Source organism: Marmota flaviventris, chromosome 12 (assembly GCF_047511675.1).
Source record: "Marmota flaviventris isolate mMarFla1 chromosome 12, mMarFla1.hap1, whole genome shotgun sequence".
NCBI lineage: Eukaryota > Metazoa > Chordata > Mammalia > Rodentia > Sciuridae > Marmota > Marmota flaviventris.
The window spans coordinates 57,741,827-57,760,555 of NC_092509.1; the positions used below are offsets into that span (position 1 = coordinate 57,741,827).

General features: G+C 48.3%; 1 protein-coding gene across 2 annotated transcripts in view; it reads left to right on the forward strand.

Annotated features, from left to right (window-relative positions):
* The first annotated feature begins 291 nt into the window (after positions 1–291).
* Tmem63a (transmembrane protein 63A) overlaps positions 292–18,729 on the forward strand; it is a 37,666-nt gene continuing 19,228 nt past the window's right edge. The window contains exons 1-7 of one of the 2 annotated variants that reach the window (XM_027954749.2): positions 292–694; positions 6,773–6,972; positions 10,568–10,647; positions 13,914–13,980; positions 15,227–15,264; positions 17,697–17,839; positions 18,560–18,611. In XM_027954749.2, the coding sequence (XP_027810550.2) occupies positions 6,787–6,972; positions 10,568–10,647; positions 13,914–13,980; positions 15,227–15,264; positions 17,697–17,839; positions 18,560–18,611 (566 nt within the window). In that variant the 5' untranslated portion in view covers positions 292–694; positions 6,773–6,786. Of the gene's footprint in view, positions 695–6,772; positions 6,973–10,567; positions 10,648–13,913; positions 13,981–15,226; positions 15,265–17,696; positions 17,840–18,559; positions 18,612–18,729 lie in introns of those variants that run through there. The other variant, XM_027954750.2, reaches the window with a different exon arrangement.

An 18,729-nucleotide genomic window follows, 5' to 3' on the forward strand; every position in this document is an offset into this window, starting at 1 on the left:
GGTTGGCGCCCCAGAGAGCCCTGGCAGGGGCTGTACCGGGCTTAGCCTCGGGAAGGGCTGAAAATGCTGCGACCTCCACTTGGGTTCGAACGGAGACCCATCTGAACTCTCATGGCCTTTTGTAGAGGGGCTCTGTGTAGCCGCAGGCTGCCTGGAGTTGGGGGCCAGGCTCAGGCTGAGCTCCGCGAACTCCCACCCCACCCCACCCCACCCCCACTTCCCTGGGCGGGCCTAAGAGCTCGAGGGGGGAACCCCAAGCAACACCCGGCTGCACACGAACGTCTGCAGATGCTCTCCGCGCGCCGCGACCACCCTGTGTTCTGCCCAGTTCCCCACAAAGTGTCCGGGCAGAGGCGACGTCCAGCGCGACTGAAGAAAGTCCGGTGGAGCCCTCCTTGGCCCCCAGGACCTGCAAGCAGGCCAGGGCTGCGAGGACCGAACAGCGACAGGTGTCCCAGGCTGCTGCGGAGGACAGAGGAGGGGCGCAGAGCCTAGGGCGCAGTTGGTGGCATTGTGGCCCGTGCCGGCGCAGGCGAAAACTCCAAATTGGGCAACCCGTGGACGCAGTTCTGCGCATGTGCAGGAAGCGCCAGAGTTTCACTTTGTAACTTTTAAGTGGTCGGGAAGTCGCCCCGCCCGGCCAGGTGGAGCCAGACCACTCCCCCAGGCCGCGTCAGCCGCGCCGCCGTCGCAGGTAAAGTGGGAAGGGGGCTTTGAGGAGGGCGAAGGGGGCCCTCCGTGGTTTGGGGACTGCGCGACCGAGGGTCTACACTGAGGTGCCACGCCAACTGTCCACTTCCCGGGCGCGGTTCCCAGTTTCTGCGGCTCCCATCCCCTAGCAGGGGGGCCGATAGCGGGGTGGGTCGGAGGAGAGGATCGGTCTGGGGGACCTTACGACTCATTCCAGCCTCGAATTCCTCCGCACTTCCTGACAGCTTTACCAGACCTCCCTCTCCCGGCTCCAGCTGTTCACCCAGTGGCGGATCCTTTCCTCCTTTCTCTTTGCAATTTGTTGGCAGCGGGAGCTCTCTCGGATTAATTCTTTCGGATTAACGAGGAGGCTTTTCTTCATTTCTTTGAGGCAAGCCTGGGAAAGGGCCAGGTGTCCAAGGAAATCAGCCCCCGGTGATCACTCCCTGCTGCCCTGGTGGCATCCTGATGAGAGAGGCTGGTGGGGGGGGGGGGGTGCAAGGAGGATGGCCAGAGCAAAGAAACCAAATCCTCCAAGGTTCTAGTACCTGATAAGACTGGCTACCTGAGACCCTGGGGTGGCCTCTGTCTTTCAGCCCCAGGTTGTGTCCTCAAAGGCAGGGGCCAAGAGCTTGATGGAGCCAATGGCCTCTCAGCTTCCTTCTAGCCCTGAAGCTTTTTCTCTGTCCCCACTCCTACTCTATTGAGGGTTTGGGATTAAGCCATTGGATGGTGGTCACCAATACAAGCCCTGTGGGATCAAAGGCTCTGCCGTGGCTCTCAGCAAAAGGTGATGTAGAAGGCATCCTGGGGCTTTTCTTTTGCTGGCTCTGGCAGAGTTGGAGACCACCACTGACTGGGGATAATGGAAGACAGGTCATCCCATAGTTGGGAAACACTCTTGCCTCCATTGTCTTCCTCCCTACTTCCTTCCTCTGCCACCTGCTAGATGTCCTCAAATCTTCTGTGCCCTCAAAACAGAAGCTGAGGCCTCCTTTGCTCAGTGTTGGGACAAAAGTCTCTCCTAGCTGTTCATCTGGCTCTAACAGGGAAGACAGGTGGGGACCCCTGCTACTATGTTTTGCATTCGTTTTGAAAGTGACTTAAAATGAAACAAACAGCTTTTGAGTAGTCATTAGGGCCAGGCTCTGGGCTATGTGTTTTTTAGCATTGGCCCATGTGTGGGCCTCCCAGCAGCCCTATGAGAGAAATAGAGTCACTGCCCCTATTTTAACCAAGGCACAGAGTGGCTAAACATCTAATCTCCATGGTGGTAGGACCCCAGCTCTGGAGACTTTTCATATTTCAGAGGCTGAAATCCTCTTTGTGCTCCAGGGCTGATGTCTGTAGAGGTAAAATAGTTGTCCAGGTCCTTGGGCCCTGTTTGGTGGGGCCATAAGAAGTTTGTGTTTGGCCAGGTGTGGTGGTGCTTGCCTGTAATCCCAGCAGCTAGGGAGGCTAAGACAGGAGGATGGCCTGTTCAAAGCCAGCCTCAGCAAAAGGGAGGCCCTAAGCAACCCAGTGAGACCCTGTGTCTAAATAAAAATAGGGGTGGGGAGGTGGCTCAATGGTCAAGTGCCCCTGAGTTCAATCCCCTGTACCAAAAAAAAAAAAAGTTTGTGTTTGTATGACTTTGTCTGCACCTGGAAGATCCAAGTTAACTGATGAAAAACTGAAGAGCTAAAGTCATTTGAAGTCTTGCTATCATAACAAAATTGAAAGATGTAGTGATGATGTAAGGGCTCTGAATTTGCACATTGCCTCTTTGCTTGTAAGAACCAACAATGTTCACACACTTTCTGGGGCCTTCTGCTGGGTGAGGAGAGAGGAAGAGGGCAGTACACTGGAGTGCTGGCACATGGGGCCCCAATTCTGGGAGGCCTAGTATGCTTCAAAGTCCTGCTACAGGAGGTTGGTCCTTGCTGCAAACTCAGGTGGGCAGTGGGTTAGTATTGTGGTTAACTTCGGTAATTTTGAGACCACCTGTTGGACAAAGCCGTGTTCACTGACCACAACCAGACTTTTTGGGTGTTTGTGGGCTTAACTTTGTCACCTTTAGCTCACCTGGCTTTTGGGTCTTATAAGTAATTTTGCCTTCTGTAATCTTAGGTATTGGATAAGAATGAGAGGATGAAAGTCATGGATAAATGCCAGGCATTTGCCTATATGTGCATAACAAATACGAGATGACCAAATACTGCCAGTAGTATGCAGCCAGTCCTAGTTGCTGGGTTTTTGTTTGATTGTTTGTTGTGTGTGTGTGTGTGTGTGTGTGTGTGTTTCTGGCACTGGGGATTAAACCCTGTACCAAGCTACATCCCCAGTCCTTTTTTATTTTTGACAGGTTCTCACTAAGTTGCCAAGGCTGGCCTCAAACTTGTGATCCTCCTGAGTAGTGAACTGATTTTATTTTATTTTTTATGGTGCTGGCAATAGAACCCAGGACCCCAATTTGCTGGGTTGGCTCCCTCCCCATAACTGCCAGCTGTCCTCCCACACCCTTCACAACCTTCTCTTCAGCTGGCAGGAATACCTCGTGATGGGTGTGTTCCCAAGCTGTCCTCTCCAAGCATGCCTATTTAGGAAGACACAGAGGGGCCTAGCCCACTGAAAGTCAGAGATGGGAGATGTTTCATCAGGGTCTGACTCATGGATCTAATGGGCAGGGACAGTCTGTGATTGGACTGGAAGCTATGCCCTCACCTTGCTCCTCACCTGGAGCTGGCAGGACAGGACACCTGGATGAGAGAGTCCTGACATCTGGCCTGACCTGCAGATTATCAGGCTGGCTTACTTGCAGGCTGATCTTCCTCAGGGTTTTTTTTTTTTTGTATCAGGAATTGATTGAACCCAGGGGTGCTTAACCACTGAACTACATCCTCAGCGCTTTTTATTTTGAGGCAGGGTCTTAGGTTGCTTAGGGCCTCACTAAATTATGGAGGCTGGCTTTGAACTTGGGATCCTCCCTTTTTGCCTCAGCCTCCTGAGCAGCTGGGATTACAGACATACGCCACCATGCCTGGCAGTTCTTCAAACTTTGTAATCACTTGAGGTCCTTGTATGGCAAGAGCAAAATGACTTGAAGATGTGACTGGGGCTGTAGGGGAAGAGGAGTCACAGGGACCCTCCTTCCTCTGTTTCTCCAAAGCAGCACTGGCAAGAGTCCCCCACTCCCATCCAGCACCACCATAGCAGCCTCCCCTTTCCAGAGTCAATGTTTCCTCTGTGAGCATTTTATGAGGAATTTTTCCCTTTCTACTTCACTTTCCAAACCTTCCTTTTTTATTCTCCTGTGTTCCCTTTTCCTGATTTTAGCACTCTGGGGAACTTGGGGTACAGTACAGTCCTCAAGTTCCCTCATAAGACCCTCATCTTGGGGTCCTACCTTAAGCTGACAGCCACAGTGCTTCTGTGGGGAGAGGACCATTCCGCTGGCCTGGTCACTGCCTCAAGACATTGGACAAGAGGGGAGATGTTGAAGCCACAGGTACTTCTGGGTGAGGAGAGAGGAATAGGGCAGTACACCGGAGTACTGGCACATGGAGCCCCAATTCTCGGAGTTTGGGGGAGATCCAGAGCAGGAGGGCAGAACCAGAAGCTCCAAATGGGTTCAGAGACATCTGGGCAGATATGTGAGCAGTGGAAAAATGGTGAAAGGTTTCTGTCCAGAATCCCTAAACTGGGCCGGGTGTGGTGGCTCACGCCTGTAATCCCAGCAGCTCTGGAGGAGGAGACAGGAGGATGGTGAGTTCAAAGCCAGCCTCAGCAATGGCAAGGCACTAAGCAACTCAGTGAGACCCTGTCTCTAAATTAAAAAATACAAATAGGGCATGTGGCTCAGTGGTTGAGTGCCCCTGAGTTCAATCCCCAGTACCAAAAACAGTAATAACAACAACAACAACAACAGAAACCCAAAAAACAGAACCCCTAAACTGGAAGAGGGCAGCTCCCCTGTAATGCCGTGATCCGCATTGCTGCAGGAGAGTCTGTAAAGGCCTATGCCCAGGTCTGTGGAGTCTGGAGTCTCAGGTCTCACAGGGTGGGCCTCGGGACGAGTCTTGTGGTCAGGAAAGCCTGGCAGGAAGGGTGCGGCAGGCCCAGGCCTGGCCCACCTGCAATTTGGGCTGTGTGTATGGGGATGGGGGCTGCCTTTGCCCTGTCTGGAGACAATTTCAGCTGAGAACTCTCTAACAATCCCCCTACCTTGGTGTCTGGTAAGTGTGGAGATAGGAAAGAAGGGTGGGCATTGGCCTTCAGTGTCCACTGGGGTGTTCTGTTGGGGTAGTGCCCATGGGTGCGGTTCAAAGGAGAGAAGTCAAAAATATTTGCTCCTGGACATAGCTTTTGTAAGTCTGTTCAGAGCCACAAATTCATGGGTGTGACATGAAAACATCTAATACCTCCAGCCATTGCCAAGTCTCTTACCAGGGTGAGAAAATGACGTGACTTTCCAGGCATTCCCCCCCTTGTCTGGGGCCTGCCATCCACCCATCTTTCCTGCACTTCTGGGGCTGGGGGGGAATGAGTGTGTGTGTGCATGTGTGTGTATGTATTGGGGGGGGGGGGGAGAGAGAGAGAGAGAGAGAGAGAGAGAGAGAGAGAGATAGATAGATAGATATTATCCCTACCACGACAATCCCAGGATTTTGAATTGAGAATCATCCCCCTCCACACACCCTGCCATGAACACCACATCAATACTCCCAGGTAGTTTGAACATGTGGTTTGGGTTCTCCATGTCTTTTTTTTTTTTTGGTACTGGATTTTTCTCCAAGATTTTTTTTTCTCCCTAACAGGTAAAAAGGCCCAACTAAGCAGATGATGTCCTGCAAGAATTCTAATTTAGCCAGATGTAGGGGTGGGAGAAACTCAAGGAAGGGAGGGCTGAGCATCTCTTGTTCTTTAGCCACAGGCAGTATGAGCAGGCCAGAACTTGGGTACTAAATCCCTGGTCTTCGGTGCCAGGGGACAGACATTGAAGCTTTCCATTAGCTTCACCAGGAATGCCAGAAACCCAGCCTGGAGTGGTATTTGTTTTGGAAAGGTGAGACTTCTGTGAAATCAAAGGTACCTAGGAGACATGGCTGAGAGGACAGAGCTGAGGGGTCTTTGGAAGTCCTGAGACACTCCCCCCCACACACCCACTAGACCACCCCCTTTGCCTTCCCCCTCTGGCTGCCCTTCCTGCCTTCCATCTCTCAGTGGATTAGCCTGTGGTATTGTGGCCTAGACAAAAAGATCTGGTCCCAGTGGCTCAGGAAGCTGAGGCACAAGGATCATGAGTTCAGAGAGGCCCTAAGTAACTCAGTGAGACTGTCTCTAAGATTAAAAAAAAAAGGGGACTGGGGATGTGGCTCAGTGATTAAGTGCCCCTGGTTTCAATCCCTGGAACAATCAATGAATCAGTCAATTTAAAAAAAAAAAAAAAAGAGCTGGGGAGTCAGGAGACTCAATCCTGCATCAGCCAGCTTCCTAGTCTCAGGGCAGGCCTTCAAATCATCTGTACCTCTATTTCCAAGTGTGTCACCTGGGCCTGTCTCTGAGGTGCCAGCTCTGACATTCTGAGAATAGTGGGAATGAAGTCTCATCTGTGGCTCAGATGGGTAGACTGGGGTGTGTCCTTGGCTCCTCCCTTCTTCCCCGTTTGCCTGTCTTTGTACTTTCTTCTTCTCTGCCTTTGTGTCCCTTTCTCCTCTCCCTTGCCTGGATCTCCCGGTGACTCCATAGGAATTATTTTCCCAGCAGTTGTACTTGAAGCTAGTACCTCTTTAGCTACCAGCCACAATAAATTCTGTCCCTCCTTTCTCCCCAGCCCCCATCCTCTGGCGCATCACCCGCCAAGTTCCTGGATGAGCTGTCCACTGGGACCATCTGACCCTCCAGGGCTGTTTCCACAATGGGACTATTCTCTGCAGACTCTGCCAGGCACCAGAGGGCCCAGTGTCCAGCTATCCCTGATTCCTGTTGGCTCTCTGTGCCCCACCAGCCCCTGGGGAGCACCCATCTCTGGCTCTGCTAGCATTGCCTGGGAAAACTGTGGGAGAGTCTGCACCCTCACTGCCTGTCTTGTCCTGTTCCCCAGGGACGGCAAGTGCGATGACCACCTCCCCATTCCTGGAGCTGTGGCAGCCCAAGACTGTGTCCATCCGAGAGCAACTGGGCCTTGGGGACCAGCCCAATGACTCCTACTGCTACAACTCAGCCAAAAACAGCACCGTGCTCCAGGGAGTCACTTTTGGAGGCATCCCTACTGTCCTGCTCATAGACGTCAGCTGCTTCCTGGTGAGATCCCTCATGAACATGTCCCCTCTCAGTTCCGTGTTTAACTAATCCCCCCAGAGCCTTCAGAGAGACTCAGATGAAGTTTCAGATCCTGGTTTGAATCCCAGTTTTCTACTTACCATTACCAGCTCTGTGACCTTTAGCGTGTGATATAGTTTGTCTGGGCCTCAGGTTTCTGATCTGGAGTAATTCCTCCCTCAGAGAATTTTGGAGAAGATTGGAAGAAGCCATGCACATATAGAGCAAGCACACAGAGCTGCTGTTTTCTTCTGACCCTGATTGTAGAGCTACAAGCCTAATTTGTCTTCATGGCCCTTGGGAAGGGCAAGTCTCAGAGGAATGAGAGATGGGAAGAGAAGGTGCGAACTAGAATAGAGTAGGTGCAATTCCAAGTTCATTAGGGTCACCTGCTGTCCCCTTCTGGGATTCTTCTTCTTCTTTTATTTTATTTTTGATACCAGCGATTAAACTCAGGGGCACTCTACCACTGAGCCACATGCATCCTTAGTCCTATTATTTTTGGTACCAGGGATTGAATTCAGGGGTACTAAACCACTGAGCCACATCCCCAGCCCTATTTTGTATTTTATTTAGAGAAAGGGTCTCACTGAGTTGCTTAGTGCCTCATCGTTGCTGAGGCTGGCTTTGAACTTGCAATCCTCCTGTCTCAGCCTCCAGAGCCACTGAGATTATAGGTGTGTGCCACTGCGCCCCGCTTCTTGTGGAATTCTTGTGGCTTTAGAGGACCATAAAGTGATTCTCAGAATCAACCCTCAACACGAGGCCTTTTTCTTTTTTTCAATGCTGGGGATGGAACCCATGGCCTTCCACATATTAAGCAAGTACTCTACCACTGAGCCAGGCCCCTAGGCCAGCTAGTTAAAATTCATTTGGTTTATCTTGCACCTTCTTTTTACAAATGCACGTGGGATACTGGGCCCCTCTTGGTGTCATCTCCTAATATCTAACAAAGGCCATCCAGGTGGATGGGGACAGATTGACAAGACACCCTTGGACCACCTAGGCCTGGAGGCTAGATTTAATGAGAAAGCTGAGAGGGGAGTTGGAAGGCGCCCTGAATGGTAGGAGGTGAGGGTCCCAAACCCAAGTTTGCTGGTACAAAATATGTTCACTGGAAGGAGAGAGGGACTTCCTCTCTTCCTCTTTTTTTTTTTTTTTCTTATTGTTGTTGATCCTAGGATCAAGGTCTACATTGTTGCACAAGAGGTTTGCTACATTACTTAGTCCTCTTGGCTTTCAGAAAAAGGGCTCTCTAAGTAACAAGTAACCATTTCTTTCTTTCTATTTATTTATTTGGTACTGGGGATTGAACCCAGAGCCAGTATACCATTGAGTCATATCCCAAGCCCTTTATTTTTTGAGACAGGATTTTGCTAAGTTACTTAGGGCCTCACCAAGTTGCTGGGGCTGACCTGGAACTTGTGATCTTCCTCCCTCAGCCTCCTGAGTCCCTGGGATTATAGACATGCATCACTACGTCAGGCCCAAGTAACCATTTCTTAGAGCTAGGATCCATTTGTAGGTGGAAAGCACTGTCATGCCTACTAGCCTTGGTTGAGAGGGAGGAATAGACAGTTGATGGAGAGCCTGTGGGATTAATGGAAGCAGGTGGCCCTGGATCTTCAGGGTGGGAAGTTTGCCTGAGGTGAGGATTCTGGAGCCTGGGCAGGGGCCCCAATCAGTCTGGGTAGCTTATTGGGAAGAAAGATATTCTATTGGCGCATATTGGGCGGGGTAGTGGTGATGGTGGTGGTGGTGGTGATGGTATAGATTTTGTTATTGTTTTAAGACAGAGTCTCAAGTGATCTTGAACTCCTGAGTAACTGGGCTATAGGCGTATACCACTGTGCCTGGCCTTATGGGGGTGAATTCATTTGTTTGGTGCTGGGAATTGATCAGGGCTTCACGTATGCTAAGCACATGCTCTACCACTGAGCCTTATCTCCAGCCCACTCTGGGGGTGGGTTTTTATTGCAGGAAGTTATACAGTGATTGGGGACATATAAGATTCAGAGGGCCCTGGAAAATGTGGATATATGGGAGATGTCCGTACCATACATACCAAAGTAGAAACAGCTGCAGATAGAGGGCAGGTGATTGCTGAGTGACTTTCATGTTACAGCATGACTCATTAATCTTTGGAAGTATATCCCTAACTTCCTGATTCACCTTGAGAAAACACCACAGGAACTCAGGGTTTCTGGGGTTCATTCAGGCCCTTTGGAAAACCTGCCTTTAAAATCTGGTCTGGGCTGGGGGTGTGTAGCTCAAAGTAGAATGCTTCCCTAGCAAGTTCAAGGCCTTGGGGTCCGTCCCTGGCACCATCTATACGTAAAATAACAATAAAAGAAACAAAACCCCAATGTCTGATTAGCAATAGTGTGCTAATTGAGGTGTATCTCTCCACCTCCATGAATCTTGAAGGGAGGGAGCCTGCCTAGGGAAAGTCAGGGACCCATCAAAGAACCTGCCAGTTTCTCTGTACATGTAGGGTGTAAGGAGGTCCAGAATTCTTAGCTATCTAGAGCCAGCAAAAGTCAAGAGAGTCCTCAGCGGTCCTCAGTCCTCTCCTTATGCTGCTGTGGGACACATAGGCCTGCTGATTGTCCCAGCTCACTGAGGCTGAGCGCACCCAGAGCTCCAGGGCCTTGTTGGGTTTCTGTCTGTGCATTTTCTGTGCCAGTTTCCACATAGATTGCTTTCAGGAGAACCAAACTCAAAGTAGAAACCTGACCATCTCTGGCTCAGCCTGGGGTGGCTTTGTTGCTATGGTTCTGTAATTTTTTTTTTTTTTTTGTACTGGGGATTGAACCCCCCCACCCCAGGGGTGCTTTACCACTGAGGTACATCCCTAATATTTTATTCTTTATTTTGAGACAAGGTCTCACTAAGTTGCTTAGAGCCTCACTAAATTGCTCAGGCTGGCCTTGAACCTGCGGTCCTCCTACCTCAGCCTCCTGATTTGCTGGGACTGTAGGTATATGCCACTGTGCCCAGCTTGTGGTTCTATAATTTAAAATGAAGCTCTAAATCTGGGCAAGGTAACATATGTGCCCCAGCTACTCAGGAGGCTGAGGCAGGATAATTGTTTCAGCCAAGGAATAATCAAGGTCAACCTGGATAATATAGGGAGAGCCTATCTCAAAAAATAAATTAAAAAACAAACAAACAAAAAAAGAAGTTCTATGTAAAGTGAGGAAGGAAGCGGGTTCCCAGAACTGCTGCAAGGCCAGACCTTGTTGTTGAAGCCACTGAAGCAGATCCTGGCTGAGATCAGAGCCTTGTGGCATTAATACTACCTTGAAGGCAAAGGTTAGGACTGGTGTTCTTGACTGGAAGGGCTCCAGGCTGTGTTTGGCATCAGTGCTGACAGCCTGGGTGACCTGGGCACAGGTGATGGGAGCTAGTGAAGAAGGCAAACAGAGCATTGGGACACTGAGCTGTGTGACATTGAGTAGCTTCGTGCCATCTCTGGGCCGAGATGATTTTCTTCTTACCTTGCTGAGTCTGAGAGGGTGGGCTTTGCTCCTGAATCCACCCAATATACTTTTACATGGTGTCTTTTCTACTTTAGTGTTTAATATTGGTGTTTTCCATCATAAGAAGAAGATTCTGGGATTATGGCCGCATTGCCCTGGTGTCAGAAACAGACAGGTAAAAAAGATTCATCACCTAGAATATGACCTTGTGTGTACATGTATGTGTGTGTGTGTGTGTGTGTGTGTGAGAGAGAGAGAGAGAGAGAGAGAGACACTGGAATGGGCAGGAGCAGGGCCCACCAGTGATGTTGGTATTAGATTGTGTTCATTGGGCTTATCTGCCAGGCCTGTACAATAGCTGTGTTCTCTCTGCTCATCACCACAGACCCATGAGATCAGCCTTTTGTTACACAATAACTGTGTTCAAGAGAAAATCAAGGCCCAGACACCCACTTTATTTTGGGGCTTCTTGCTGGGCCATGGCCATGAGCCCCGTTGGCTTCTGCCTATGGAAGAAACCCCAATACTTTTTTTTTTAAAGACATTTATTCAGCATCATGATCAGACTATTAGCAATCAACAGCATGGGGGCCAAAAAATTTTTTAAAAAATCTACATGAAAACCCCGTGTTGGCATGCTCGACACTTTCCATAGAACAGAAACTAAAATAACCTGTGTACAGTCAGTCACAACATAGACCTCAAGGCTCTTTGCCCATACACATGAATATTGTCTGAACCATGTCTTCTTTGTAGCAGTGAGGGCCTGCCACCACGGTGCTTGGCTGAGTTCACAATCCATCCCTGTCACTTCTTTGGCTCTCCTCTCCTGCTACGTTTTGTTTCCTGGCAGCATTAAAACCTTCTGCCACTGCCATAGCTACCTCTGCTGCTGGAACTGCCATGACCACCTGGGAAAACCTGATACTTTTAAGGCTTTTGCTGTCTGTGGAGCAAGATGCCTGCTTTCTTTTGTCTTTGAATATTTTTAATGTGTCATCTTCATTATTAGCTTAGGCCTGGGCTGACTGAGGTGGATCAAAAAGGGCAACAGGGCTGCCAGGGATCTCTGGTCCTCTTTCTGGGTCAGCACTGACTTTGGAGGAGCTCATTAGAAAGCACAGGCTCAGGCTGGGGTCATGGCTCAGAGAAAGAGCACTTGCCTAGCATGTGTCAGGCACTAGGTTCGATTCTCAGCACTGCATGTAAATAAATAAAAATAAAGGTCCATTGACAACTAAAAAATATTTAAACAAACAAACAAACACAGCTCCCCCCACTCAGACCTCAGGCCCCTCCAGTTCCAGCCGGGGCTCTGATGGCTCTGTTCATTTAACGTGAGGGGAGGTGATGAGTTCTCAACGGTTTACCTGGGTTTCCCAGCTCCAGCTGGGCTTTGCACATCCCTGAATCTTGGGTAAGATGTGGCAACAAGAAGGGAGAACTCAGGGACCCACCAGCCACCTGCCCAGAGCCTCTCTTCTGGGCAGCCCCTCCACTCCGCAGCCCCTCTTGACATGTGGTCTTTTGTGTGTGTGTGTGGAGGTGCTCTGGGCTAGGAAGAGGAGTCTCTGTAAATGCATCTTCCTGACAAGAAGATTGTTTCTCCTCTGGCCTTTGTGAAAGCAAGGTGAAGAATTTTGGGGGACATCTGATACCTTCCCGGCACATTAAGCCCTGAGTGTGGCTGTGCTGTACAGTAGAGGAGAGTGCGAGGGATCAGGAGGCGCTGCCACTTCCAGAGCTGTGTGAGCCTGGTCCAGGCTAATCAGGGTCTCCTCCTGCCTTCTCTTCCCCATGGTGTGAAGGTCAAATGAGACTATCTGTGTAAATGGTTTGAAAGTTAAGTTTCATGGTGTTTTAGGCTCTTAAAAGTGGGACAGTGGTCCAGGAGTGGGAGAAAAGCAAAAATTCACCTACTGATGACACCTCCAATTCACTATGAATGTGGAGTACTCAAAACAAGGGATCTGACTAAAATGCACAATATAAAATAACAGTTCACCTACCTAAAACACACATTTTGACATTTTCTCAGGTCTGAAATTGAGATGTGTCTTATCAATGATGGTCACAGTTTGATTGGCAACATTGTTTCTTTTTTAGTGGTTCATGAAATAATTATGCAACTGACAACCAGTGATACTTTAGATTTCATAAAATATAGTATTTACTTATTTATTCATTTATTTTTTGGACTAAACCTACTGACTCTCAATGGCTGTGAAAAAATAAAGACAGGGCAATACCCTTTTCACTCTGAAAAATGAAGACAAAGGCAGTACCCATTCCTAGGTATGGAATGAAACTTGTGTTATATGAAATTAATAGCATGGCTCCGGGGCATAGCTAGGCTTTTTTTGAGGGTGTAGGGCTTGGGGTCCTGGGGATTGAACTCAGGGATGCTTTGCCACAGAGCCACATCCCCGGTTCTTTTTTTTTTTTTATTTCAGTTGCTTAGGGCCTCACTAAGTTGCTGAGGCTGGCCTTGAACTTGCAATCCTCCTGCTTCAGCCTCCCAAGTTGTTGGCCTTACAGGTGTGCACTGCACCCAGCTCCCTAGCCCTTTTTTTATTTTGAAGCAGGGCCTAGCTGAGTTGACTAAGCTAGCCTCCAACTTGTGGTCCTTCTGCCTCAGCCTCTGGAGTCCCTGGGATTATAGGTATATGCCCCTGTGCCTGGCTCTGTAGTTCTTATTTTTCCTCCTCTTCCTCTTCCTTTTCCTCCTCCTCTTTCTCTTTTCCTCCTCCTTCTCCTTCACTTTCTTGCTCTCCCCCTCTCCTTCCCCCTTCTTCTCTTTCCCATCCCCCTTTCCTCTGCTTCCTCTTCTCCCTCCCCCTCACTCCAGTTACAGGGCCCTGAAAGGTCCTGCATTCCTCCTTTCTGGTATTACCTCCCTGGGTAGAGTATGTAGTCTGATGCCTTCTGTGGAGTGTCTGTTTCTCAGGTCCCCTCTCCAGAGTTGAACTCCGATTCTCTGTCATTCTAGGTCACCAGGGTAGGACCAAAGACAGTATTTATTCCCAATTTTATTTGATATTTTAGGAGGTCTCTTATAAACAGGTGGCACTTTAAAGTCCCTTTAGGTGGATGAGTCCTGTCCTGAGCTTGGAGGTTGTGAGCACACAGGGATGGTCTATTGATGCCCTGACCCCATGTTATTAATTTCACATAACAAAGTTTTATGCTGTATCTGGGAATGGGTATTATCCTTGACTGCGTTTTTCAGAGTGAAATGGGTATTATCTTTTCTTTATTTTCACAACCATTGAGGGATAGTAGTTTTGGCTTATGGCTTGGCATTACAGTTAATTATTGATTTATCTGCTAGATTGTGAGGGATAGATCTTTAAGATTGGGCAGCAAAATCCTGGATATAATTTTTTTTTGACTTTTTATTTTTTAGAATCATATATTTCTCTTTTCCTTTTGTGTCTCTAGTGAGTCCAGATTCCAGAGATTGTCATCGACTTCCTCTTCAGGGCAACACGACTTTGAAAATGAGCTGGTTGGTATCCAAAGGACAGTAGGAGTGTGGCTAGGGGTGGGGACCTGCAGTAATGCTTAGTGGGGTGGGGGCAGTTGTAATCTTGGTTCAGTGGCTAACTTCCTATTATGGTTCCTGAGTGGCTGGTGCTGGAGAAAGTTCTTCTCTACATCAACCAAAGCACCTGAATTTGGAAGTACCACAGGGAAGATGGCAGCTGGATGGAGACCTGGCATCGGGAGACTTGATCAATTCTCAGGCAGAAAGAGCAATGGAATCCTCTGGGGTGTCCCAGCACACACCTCTCTCTCTCTCTCTCGTATTGGGGATTGAACCCAGGGGCACTTAACCAGTGAGCCACATCCCCAGCATCCCTTTTTTTATATTTTACTTAGAGACAGGGTCTCACTGAGTTGCTTAGCGCCTCACCTTTGCTGAGGCTGTCTTTGAACTCACGATCCTCCTGCCTTAGCCTCCTGAGCCACTGGGATCACAGGTGTGCGCCACTGTGCCCCGCCCAGTATTTGTCTCTTATACTTATGGCTTGGTATTACAGTTAATTATTGACTTATCTGCTAGATTGTGAGCCAGATGTAGGTAGGAACCCTGCCTTATCTGTCCTTGTTCCCCTGCACCGGGTACCTGGGAGGTGCTCAGTCATTGTTGAATAAATGGTGAACAAATATTTGTCTTTTCCAGCTGGATAATAGTCCAGCTTTAGGGGGTGTTAGGTTTAAAAGATGTGAAGGACAGTAAAACCCCCCCCCACACCCCTTTCTCTCTCTAAATCTCACTCCAGGGGATTGTTCAATTTATTAGGCTTGTTTCCTCTCATTGTCCTACCTCATTAGGTCACTTTGAAACGGTCTAATGGAAGCCCATATCACTTTCTCTGCGTCTGCCCTGAGCTTTCATTAGCACTTCTTGTTTTTTTGTTTTTTTTATTTTTATTTTTATTTTTTAAAGACAAGGTATTGCTAAGTTTCCCAGGACAACCTTATACTCTATCCTCCTGCCTCCACCTCCTGAGAAGCTGGGATTATAGTCCTGAACCACTATGCCTGTCATTATTGCTCTTGATCCATGTATTGTGATGTGACCCTGGAGCTTGTGTGATAACACTAATTGTCAAAATTTGATAGACTTCAGCAAGAATTCCAGGCATGGGGAACATCTTGCAAAGAACATAATCTCAAGGATAATGATTACATCTACCTCCCCCAAGACACAGATGTTGGATGCCAATCCCTGTTCTCTCTGTTTCCAGGGATGCTGCCCCTGGCTGACTGCGATCTTCCGCCTGCAGTGAGTACACTAGAGGACAGCTGCTGGGGACAGGTGGCTTTGTTTGGGCTTCTTTGTTCAGGTGTTTGATCAATCAGGAGGAAAAAGCCAAGATGCTTGATCCTGAGATGTGATCTCTTAGATACTTTTCAGTTCAGGTCCAAAGCAATATGTGGGGACTAAAAATAAAGGTGGCCCTTGAGGCTCCTGAATCAAGGTCACAGGGAGGCCTGTAGGACTGAAGCCTAGATGCTGGAGGGTACACAGTTCTGTTGGAGGAACACCGTTCAGGGTTTCCAAACTGCAGTTGGACCCCAAAGTTTCTTTCTTTCTTTATTTTAGTTTTAGGTGAACCCAATATCTTTATTTTATTTTTATGTGGTGCTAAGCAGCAAATCCAGTGTCTCATGCATGCTAGGCGAGCACTCTACTACTGAGTCACAACCCCAGCCCCCCCCCCCCAAGGTTTCTTAAAGTAGCAATGAACTTTTTTTTCTTCCCCCAGAATAATCCATGGAATTTCAAAATATTCTAAATAAGCCACCTCTCCTCCTGAAGCAGGCCAGAGTTCACTGGCATCACATGGCTCTGTCTCCTGCCAGTGTCTCCTGGGAACAACTCCCACCAAAGTCAACAATTTATCTCTCATGTGTTAGTTCATTTGAATTGGGCCAGACCTGTGTTATATCAGAGGCCCAGAGAGAGGAACTTACTCAATGTTCTGCAGCCACTATATTTCATCAATTCTATGATGTCCTTTTCTTTCATGTTGCTACATAGCTAACATTATTTTTTTCCCTTAAGCAGGAGTTATTCTACTTAATATTTAACACTGTCTAGATGTGGGTAAAAGCTTTGTTAGGCAGGTGTACATATTTTTGAATGAGTGAAAAGTGGAGAAGTAAAATACATTTGGCTCATTTGTTTAAAAGTTTTCTGTTTTAAAAAACTTGGAGCCCATGGAGAGAAATCTAAGAGAGGTTCTTGGTGATTAAGAACTGGTTTATCACCTCTCATGTAAAAGGAGCTGGGATTACAGGGGCTGGAGAAATCTTTGCTCTGCCACTTGAGTCTAAGAAGCCATCATTGGAAGCTATATATTATTTTGCTATAACACTAAAAGCAAGAAAATGCTGCCATTTAAGCTACCATCAACTATAACTGTAGGGCACACCCCATTTCAGTGATGTTAAAATATAGAGGAGGGGTGGCTTATTTAGAAGTGAAAGCATGTAGTCATTGCCAAGCTTTGTCCTGGAGATGGAGAGGAAGCAGAAGTCACATTCACATGCATATTTCTAAGTATCCTCTGGTGCTCAGTTGCAGCATTTGGTACTTGGTGATCACTGTCTTTTTGAATCTTACTAGGCTGATGAAATAGGTAGTGGACAGTTTCCTGTTCTGGGCGGAGGCTCAGGTAGGCCATAGGATCTGCTCTCAGACAGAGGTGGCTGAACTGGATTTTTTTTTTTTGTACTGGGAATTGAACTCGGGGTCACTGAACCACTGAGCCACAACCCCAGCCCTATTTTGCATTTTATTTAGAGACAGGGTCTCACTGAGTTGCTTAGTGCCTCGGTGGTTGCTGAGGCTGGCTTTGAACTTGCGATCCTCCTGCCTCAGCCTTTAAGCCACTGGGATAATTGGCGTGCACCACTTCGCCTGGCTTGAACTGGATTTCTGATGGCAAAGCCCACACTGACACCTTTCAGACTGGTTCTTTTATGCTATACTTGCTTCTCTGAGCTCATCCAGTGCATTGCTTTCCAGGCCTTCTGGAAGGGAGGGTCTTGGGATCCCTTCCTGTCAGGAAAGTAAGAACAAGTGGAACACCTGCCCCTTCTCCCTCTGCAGCAAGGAATTCTGGTTGTCTGAGCCTAGAGTTCTCCAGTTTCCCAGCTGACCCAGAGCTTCCTAATGCGGCACTTCGGAGGGTGGAAAATGGTGGAGCAGACTACCACCTCCCTGTCTCTGGGGCCATGGCCAGGGACACAGGGAGGTGGCAGGTGCAGTTGGATGAACATTGGCTCACCTTCTCTCCCACCTCACCTGCAGGGGAAACAGGAGAAAGGGTGGGACCATAGGCCTGGGCACACTCCAAATCCAAATGTGACCTCCAGCAGCAGAAAGGGTCTGTATGTCTACACACCTCACCACGTGCATAACATGGGCACAGATGTTTCTGGCAACATGAAGTGGGGCAGCAGCAGTACCTTTGCCCCACTAGTAAGAGGGTAGGTCCTGAAAATTATGACGTAGCTCTACTGTTACAAACTGTGTAGGCCTGAAAGCTATGCAATTTTCTGTACCTTTGTATCCACACATATTAAAAAAAAAAAGAGGAATAATAGCAGAGTATCTCACAGGATTGTCATAAGGATTAGATGAGACAATCCATGCCAGGGCCCAGCTGTTATCACTACTTATTAAGATTCCATGTGTGTCTTGGCCAGTGATGACCAGATCCTGGAGTGGTGTGGGGAGGATGCCATCCACTACCTGTCTTTCCAGAGGCACCTCATCTTCCTGCTGGTGGTGGTCAGCTTCTTGTCCCTGTGTGTCATCCTGCCTGTCAACCTCTCAGGAGACTTGCTAGGTAACACCCCTTCTCATCCTTGTCTGTGTTGGGATGGTATAGAGCAGTGGCCCTGGGGAAAGGGTTCATTGTGATAGACCAGGTCCAGGAGTCAGGCCTCTATTCAGATGTGAGACAGCCTTGAGGTGACTTTTGAAAATTTTCCCATCTGACTCAAGATCTAGAAGAGAATCTGCTCCAAATGTGGGTCAAAAACTGAGACCCCCTTAATATCAGTTTCTGGTTCTATCTAAAAAGAAGGAAAAAAAGATCCAAACATTTATGGAATCAGATCAGGGAATTTTAGAAAGTGTTTTATACTTTCCTGCCCTCACCCAGATCAGGAGGCCACAGTTGAGGATCTGGAAGATGCTTAGTCAAAATCAGTGTGGAATCACATCTCCCCAGCTTCCAAGATGCCATCACGAATCCACCTATAACACCAGCGATTCCCAGTCTCAGTTTTGGTGACAGCTTAGGATGTTTCTAGTTTTCTCAAAGTATTTCTGTTTTTGTAAATCTCAAAACAAGATGAATTAAAATTCTGACTTTACCTTCATGTTAGGTTGAGAAGTTGTCAGGGAGCATTCTGGAGTCAGGCCTTGTTGGGGTAGCTCTGAAAAGACTAGATGGACATCATCCTAGGACTGGTCCAGGTGTCCTTGCTCCAAACCAAGGCTGGTTATGCCCTTCCTGCTTCCCCAGTGTGAACCGGAACTAATCATCTGTGCTTCTCCACAGACAAAGATCCTTATAGCTTTGGAAGAACAACAATTGCAAACCTGCAGACTGGGTAAGTATGGACCCATTGGTATGGGGGTGCTGATGGGTGAAACTGGGGAGGAGCCAGGGTAGGCTGGAGGGAGTCCAAAGCAGCAGGCTATGTCTGGAAGCCTCTTGAAGCTGGGGGT